Source organism: Dermacentor silvarum, chromosome 2, assembly GCF_013339745.2.
Source record: "Dermacentor silvarum isolate Dsil-2018 chromosome 2, BIME_Dsil_1.4, whole genome shotgun sequence".
Taxonomy (NCBI): Eukaryota; Metazoa; Arthropoda; class Arachnida; order Ixodida; family Ixodidae; genus Dermacentor; species Dermacentor silvarum.
The window spans coordinates 68,555,761-68,563,714 of NC_051155.1; the positions used below are offsets into that span (position 1 = coordinate 68,555,761).

Here is a 7,954-nt window from a genome sequence, read left to right on the forward strand (position 1 = left end):
TCACATCGTGTGTGGGCAAACTAATGGAGGCGATGGTGCGACATAGGCTCTCCAAATATTTGGAAAATCGTAACACTTTTTCAGACACCATGTTCGGCTTCCGCCCACACAAGTCGGCAGAAGACATATTATTACAACTCAATCATGACATACTACAACCGACGGAGCACCCTCACAACGACAAGCTTGTGCTGGCCTGAGATCTGAAGGGAGCTTTCGACAAGATTAAACACAGCACTATCTTAGCACACCTCAGCGACACCCACTGTGGCACAAACACTTTCACCTATATCAAGGATTTCTTGACGGATCGAGCCGCACTCGTCAGAATCCAAGCCACTGAATATGGACCTTACGAAATGGGTACTAGGGGGACGCCACAAGGCGCTGTACTTTCCCCTCTACTCTTTAACCTTGCAATGGTACATCTCCCGGCCCAGCTACACGGTATCGAAGGCGTGCGGCACACGCTGTACGCCGACGATATCACCATCTGGGCCACAGATATGAAATACAGGGCACATGGAGGAATGCCTGCAAGCAGCCGCTCACGTAGTGGATCGCTACGCAGAGCGCTGTGGCCTCCAGTGTGCACCAAACAAATCAGAATTTGTGCACCTTAGACCATAGCCTAAGGACACTACACAAATACGCCTCTCTTTGGCTGGTGGCCCCATACACGAGGCGAAGGTGATCCGAATTCTCGGACTCTTTATTCACAATCAAGGAAGAGTCGACACCACATTAGAAAAGCTCCGCAAGGTTGGGGACCAAGTGGGCCGAATGGTCCGACGTGTCTCCAACGAGAGAGGGGGATTACGAAGCAAGGACGCTGTGCGGCTAGCTCATGTATTCGTAACCAGCCGAATTCTATATTCGGTCCCCTATCTCCATCTGCGGAAGCATGATGAAGACAAAGTCGAGGTTATCCTTCGCAAAGTGATGAAGAGGGCTCTTGACCTCCCTGTCACAACTTCTAACGCTAGACTTCTCGCTTTGGGAGTGGTGAACACCTTTCAGGAGCTCAAGGAAGCCCACCTCGTTAACCAATATACACGTCTAGCTGAAACAAAGTCGGGACGGCATTTGCTTGACCGGCTCCACTTCAAACATGACTTTCATATTCAGGAGTGGGTCCGAGTGCCCGAGCTCTGGTCACGCACCGTCAGAGTTCGACCCCTCCCCACAAAAATGGATAGGGAAGACCATAGCGGTCGACGCCAGGCGAGAGCGGACGCCTTGCAACGCCACTATGGCAACAAACACGGAGTCTTCTACGTGGATGTGGCCGGTCCATGTCGTGGGGGGTGGTATACGGCAGCGGTCATCCACGAGGAAAAGCAAGTAGAAGGGCTCACTTTCAAAGCCCCGGGCTCAACGCAAGCTGAAGAAGTAGCTATCACCCTAGATCTGTTCCCGATCTCAATATATCATAACCAACTCGCGTGGGGCTTGTCGAAATTATGAAGCTGTTTGGGTCAACCCGCTAGCGGAACGAATATTGCAGAACTATAGCAACGGGGGAATCGACCCTACCCCCCGTTGCATAGTCTGGACTCCGGGCCACCAGGGCCTAGTAAGGAATGAAGCCGCGAACACGGCGGCCGAGCACTCATCAACCGGGCGTCCGTCCTACTCAGAACCTGAGTACCTGGAACCCGAAGGCGGCTACCTTCATATTATTAAAGACATCACGACCTATTACAAGGACGGGCACCGCCAATACCCAACTCCTGCAAAGGGGCTGGGCAAGGCTGATGAACGCATTTTGTTCCGACTTTTCACTAACACTTTATTGTGCCCGGCAATCTTAAAACATTTCGATTCTTCCTTCACTGGCAAGTGCCAATACTGTGGGGAGGTGGCTGACACCTACCACATGGTTTGGGCTTGCCAGCTATACTCAGCTCTTCCCCCCAACCCTAACCCAACCCGAGAGGAGTGGGAGGCGGCCCTGCGTAGTTGCTCAGACCTTAAGGCCCAAAAGGCCTTGCTACGGAGGGCTAAGCTGGCGGCTGGTACCAATGGGGTCCTGGAATAGGGATTCCACCCATTGCGAAGCCCCCTAAGGGCTCCACCTCTCTTTTTGTTTTTAATAAAGGCTTTCAAGAAATCAAGCAAGCAAGTCTCTGTTTTATTCTAGACAAACGAACTCCGAACTATTTCTCAGTTTTTCTTGATTACATCAGATTATGAAGTGATTACTGTGAGATACCGCACCTTATTACGCCACCTGTATTGTCGCCAGCCATAGACTTACTTTCGCGTCGCACAAAAGTTGACATTCAATTCTTGCAGAACCAATACAGATGCAAGTTATTGAATGTATGATGTCATCATCACTTATGCTGCAAGCTCTTACTTGTTTATTAATTTATTATAACTCATAAGCTTGCCAACTCTCTCAGCGTTTTGTCGTGCTGAGAGTAATGATCACGCGCACGTTTCAATCTGACCAGCTGACCAAATATTTGTAGCTCCATTACCAACAAAAATTCAACAAAATTTCTGATGGTCTGATAAGCCAGTTTTATTTAGGAACAGGCACTCATCAAGTCTACATTATTTGGAGTTAAGCGTGCTCGTCAGCGTTCAGCCTGACCAGGGAGCCGGGCCGAATGCAACTGGAGCAGCGTAGGCAGGGATGGGTGCTGACGCCGACTTTGCCGCAGCAGGAACAACGGCCGGTTTGGCATTGAAGACGGCGTCAGCGCTGTAGCCAGGCGCCGTTCCCGGCTCGTTGGTGTCGACGGTGGCGCGGAAGCCATTGGCGTCAGCCACGTATGACACCCGTCGGTAGATGCCGCTGGCGTCGCGGTAGCCGTACGTTCCGGTCTTCACGTTGTTGGCGTCGCCCTGCTCCTTGTGGTAGGACTGCGTGCCGAACTCGTCCACGTTATCGTAGCCGAAGCTGTATGGCTGCGGGGGCTGTAGTTTAGCAGGTGTGCTGCGGCGTAAGTAGACCGACATGAAGAGAGATTCGATGACCACGAGGAGGCGCCTGTGAAACGGTGGTGTTGATGAGAAGCGCTTCCCGTGGGCAGCGCGTGCGAAGGGACACACCTGTAGCGCTGCACTGCCGACCCGGGCAGCATTGCATGTGTAGCGTGCGTTGGAAAATGTGGCCCGACTATTACTAACTGATTGAACAAGCGTGGTGCGAGCGCGCACAAACAAACATGAATAGATCGCACTGAATGACTGCAGACAACGACTGTCAAAACGCTGGCAGCAAGCGCATATATACGCCGCAGCAGCGGGCGAAGGTACGTGCGGTCGATCGCTTCAACGGAAACTGAGCGGCGAATGCACGGCGCAGAAAGGTCAGAGCCGTGTGGCGATAAGAGATGGTGCGGACGAGCGACGAGCGCGGTTGTTGGCAGCGTAGAAGTGCCCTCCCCCCCCCCGCCCGCGCTCCCTCCGGCGCTGGCTTCCCGCTTCCTTGCTTGCGCATGGGTGATTGAGTGCGTTCGCTCTCCGTGATAGCGCGCGTCCCCGCACGCTTCCGCTCGGGCATACGGGGCGCGGCGAAGATTTTATCTATAGGGAACCTCACGGCGACGACGACGGCGACGGCGACGACGACGGCGAAGGCGACGGCAGAAATCCGGTAGTTGTTTGTTTGATCTCAGCGAGAAAAAAAAGATATTTCCTCTCCTCTTCGAATAGCTAAGTATAAACAACTAGCCGAAGATGAAGTACTCCTGCAACAATCGGCAGTATTGTTTTTTTTTATTATTGCCGTTCCATCATCCCGTTCTGTGTGGCGCAATAACTTACTCACTGTGTGCTTGAAGAACAAGAAGATGCGTTGAGGCATTGCAGTATTGCAGCAGTTTAACTAAACGCGTTATTTCTTATGGGAGCTTATTGCGTCTTTTTAGTTACGCGCAGTTATTTTATGTTACTGAATAACCTCTACCACTATGCCACGCGCCTTCAAAGGGGTGGGCTGACGACGTTTATTGAGAGCAGCTGGGCTCTGGAGAAAACGGCGGCGAGAGCGAAATGTCGAGCGGGGCGTTTAGCGCGCGCACTTCTTTCTTCTTGTGCCTCTGCGCTTGCCCTGTTCCCACTACTACAGGTGACAATATTTCTTAATGGGTATGGCATAGCTGATGTAAACTGATGCCTAATAAACTTTACTGCGACGGGCATTGTAGGCTTTGTCACTTCATGATTGAATCAGTGACTGCGTGCAGACATATTGAAATTATTGATGGACAACGGACCCAAATAGCCACCTCATGTAGTTTAGACAAAGGTGTAATACAGCTATAGAAAACCACGTGTGTCTGATGAATACGTACGTAGACTGGCTCGACCGAGGAGATGCCTGGGGTGGCGGCTGCTCCTACGAGAGGTCCGCGAAATCCACCGAGGAAGCGGCCCTGTTGTCCAAATGGTCCCTCAGAGAGGACGACAGGGATAAGGGTAGCAACCAGGATCTGAAGATGTGGGAAACAATGGTATAATTTTAGATAACACATTGTACACTCGTCCAAATAATCTTCTACGGAAATGCAGGTGTGACAATGACAAGTATAATGCAAAAGTACAGGCTAGAATAGATCAACTTCGTTATTCCAATGTTTTCGGTGTGTTCCCTACGGAGCCGCGGATGATTTACACCTGTGTCTAAGTTTTATTATCATAAACAAAGTCTTATCGTCCTCCAAAAGTGCTTGAAGCAACATATAAATATTATTTTGTTTTACATACACTTTTCTTCCACAGGAGAAGGCATATTTCTGCTTTATGTTATGAATTTGTCACGAGGCTTCAATTGCGTAAATTTGGAGCTGAAATCTAGAATAATTGACAGCGTTCGCTAAGACACGAACCCATCGAAGCAGTATATAGCCTTAGATATAACCTAAACTTCCGAACTCAGAAGCTTTCTGTAAAACACTGATGTGCAACAAATTCGCTTTCTATAGAAGAAAACATACTTACCTTGGCAACATTTTTTCCTTGGGCTGCGTTTATACGGCAGAACTGCTTTTACTACCTCCTAAGACTTCTGCACTTGAGTTAAGGGGAGACAGGCAGTTCGGAGCGGTGTGACTGCTCAGCGGACATGGTAAGCATTTTATAGTGTCTGCAACATTACTTTCCGCAACGCTATTCTCTCCTGCCCCTTTCCTCTCGTTTTCATACGTCGTACCAGAACTAGGAAGGCGTCGCAACAGTTTTGCTCTTTGGGACGGCAGACGGCTGGCATCTTGTCCGTCAAGATAATTTGCGCGTCGTGTCGCTTCTTTCACTTCCACACTTCACGTTTTGTGTCAAGCTCGCTTAGCTAATTTACTTTTTTGTGTGTTCACTGCCCCTTGGAAGTGTGTTGCGTGATCCTAGTATTGCGAAGAAGGGCGCTAGTAAATCAAAGTGCGACGCCTCGAGTTACGTTGTTTGGATTAGCGCAACTATTTGCTCACACGAACTAGAGTATAATAAATGAGACAAACCAGTTTGTCAAACCCTTGCCGTCTCATCGCATCACATTCTCTCCCCTACTGCGAATACCTACACCTGGTCAGACGCGACATCTCAGATTCAGTGTAAACGAGGGTAGTCGCTTCGCGTGAATCCCTTAGTGAACACTTGCGGCAGCATTTGCTGTGTTCAACGCCTTAATCACAGCAAACCGTTGTATTTGTATACAAAAGTGCCCTGCCAGAATATCGCAAGTGAAGTGCTGGCTCAAGGCGCTGTGTTCTACTCTTCGAATGTACTTCAAGGAAGAATCTGACTGTCTACGATGCTGTGGAAGAAAGCAACGTTTGCTATCTCAGCACTGGATATGTGCTCGGACGCAGACAAGGAGCACAACGCCGACGAAAATACATAAATCCTCTGCTGTAGCTCCTGTGACTTCTTTACAACTGCTTGTTTGTGCCAGAAACGCACGCAGGCCAAACAGCAACCAGTGGTACAGAACTCCCCTAGTGCGCCATTTTTCCAGAACGTTGTAAATCGACTTATCAAGCTCAAGGGTACGCGACGATCTATGAAACTAAATACAGCCAGTAAGACGAACTCGCCTTCAACGGTTAATTATGTTGCTTCCAACACGACTACTGAAGCAATGACAGACATAATTACCGGAGTGATTCCCAACTGTCTTCAGCCTCGTTTCCAAAACGTCAGAGTTTCTTGTCCTGCTATTCAATGGCAACGTGATAGCTTGGGGAGACGCATGGATGACATCCGTATGGCTAAAATGGAACTGAAGCTTGAAGACGTAGTCGCGGAACGCGACTATTGGAGGGCGCAGGCCAATGCGGCTGTGAGTGCGTTGAACAAAATTGAACCAGCATTGCTTCGAACCCACGATGCACTCATTGGTCTTCAGTGTTTTAAACAGAACCAGCGTTTTAGTAACCATGATTGTGCTTGTTGAAAAGTCGCATGCGTGATCAAACGGTCTGAAGTGGAGGATGAGTTGCTTCATAACTTTTTCAGCTCCCAAGAAAGTTTGACAGATTGGTACTACGACGCATCTGATAATGACGACCATAAGTGTGATTTTTGTACCTAGGTTTGTCGCTAGAGCTTACACAATGTCTTTACTTTGCGTAATTAAGGCAATCGTGTGTGGGTAATACCACTTTTTACGCGTGTGCAGCGAACACCGCCATACCAAAGGTATCCCGCAATATATAGCCATGAACTTCACAATCTTAGTTAGATTAAAGGGCACACGAATTCGGTATCTTTGTCAGAATGTCGTGATTTTACAAGTGCGACGGGCATGGCAACATAACGCCCTAAACCCACTCACTTTCATAGAAAGTTTATAGTGCATTTTCCTCCTCTGTTTGCCTTATACGGGGTGGGACCCATGGGCACAAGAGATCAGACATCTGAAACTAAATGCAGTTTGGAAGGGAATTGTTTATGGAACATTTTTGCAGTAAATATAACGAAGAATATCTTTAGATGGAAACATCTCACTTTGCACGCAGGGCAGTTTCCAGTATTACATTGAAGGAGACACAACAAGCGGAAAAATGCAATTCTTTACTCTCATTTCTTTCAACCACATGCAAAAAAATGGCATTATTGTCGCAAGCTTTCCTACGTTCGCGTCCAGCGTACATCGACGAGTGCTCAACGCACATTTTGACGATGTACAGATTGCTAAGTCGCGACTTACGTGAACGTACAGACTTAGCATGTAGTGTTGTGTAAAGTAAGCCGCCTATTATACACGTAAAATTTACATGTTTGTCGAAAACAGGTGTTTGTATCGATGAGAGTGGCACAAATAGTACAATATAGATAGGACCTCTCTTCAGTGCATTTGCTGTCTCTGAGATGCCCTGGCATTCAAGAAGGGAGAGGAGAGGAAAAAGAGAAGGAAAGACAGGGAGGTAAGCCAGTGTAAAGACCGTCTGCGTACCCTCTGCAAAACTGAGCGTTTCACGCGTTGCATCGTCTTTATGTGCACGTGACTTTTTTTAATTCCCGGGAAGGATACGTGTTACTTGTACTTGCAGCCGACCTCTTCGGTAATTAAAAGCACTGGATGTATCTGTCGAGGCTTGCTATTAAACTTCTATACCGTCACGGCGCAGGTTAGACACACACTCACTGATGGAGTCAAACATAAAAACGTGGCAGCGGAAAGTACGCAAAGTGCACGCCACCGGAATGACAGGCTCAGCTACATATATATGTAAGTTTGTGGACAATACGCACGATTTCATTATATTTTCTGGAATCTACATACATTTCACAACAATGCCAGTGGGTATAGGATCATGGTAATTATTCCATTCTGCTGTCGTGTCAATTCATGTTTGTATTCTATAAAGTAGCTGAATGCTTCCATCAGGGTCGTCAAGGAGCCTTAAGGAATCTTATTAGCTGTTAGGACGCTTACGCGTATCTTTGCTCTCACTCTGAAGTAATAAATGCACGTGAAATCACGTGAAATCGGGGCCGTGAA

The 7,954-nt window shown here is 48.3% G+C and overlaps 1 protein-coding gene across 1 annotated transcript; it reads right to left on the minus strand.

The window, feature by feature from the left end:
* Positions 1-2,515: 2,515 nt before the first annotated feature.
* LOC119440142 (cuticle protein 10.9) lies at positions 2,516-5,224 on the minus strand. Its single transcript, XM_049662773.1, has 3 exons — positions 5,168-5,224; positions 4,311-4,448; positions 2,516-2,928 (listed from the first exon to the last, which is right to left on the minus strand). Exons 1-3 carry the CDS (start codon positions 5,222-5,224, stop codon positions 2,593-2,595), a joined length of 531 nt encoding a protein of 176 aa, XP_049518730.1. The 3' UTR covers positions 2,516-2,592.
* Between the last annotated feature and the right edge of the window lie 2,730 nt (positions 5,225-7,954).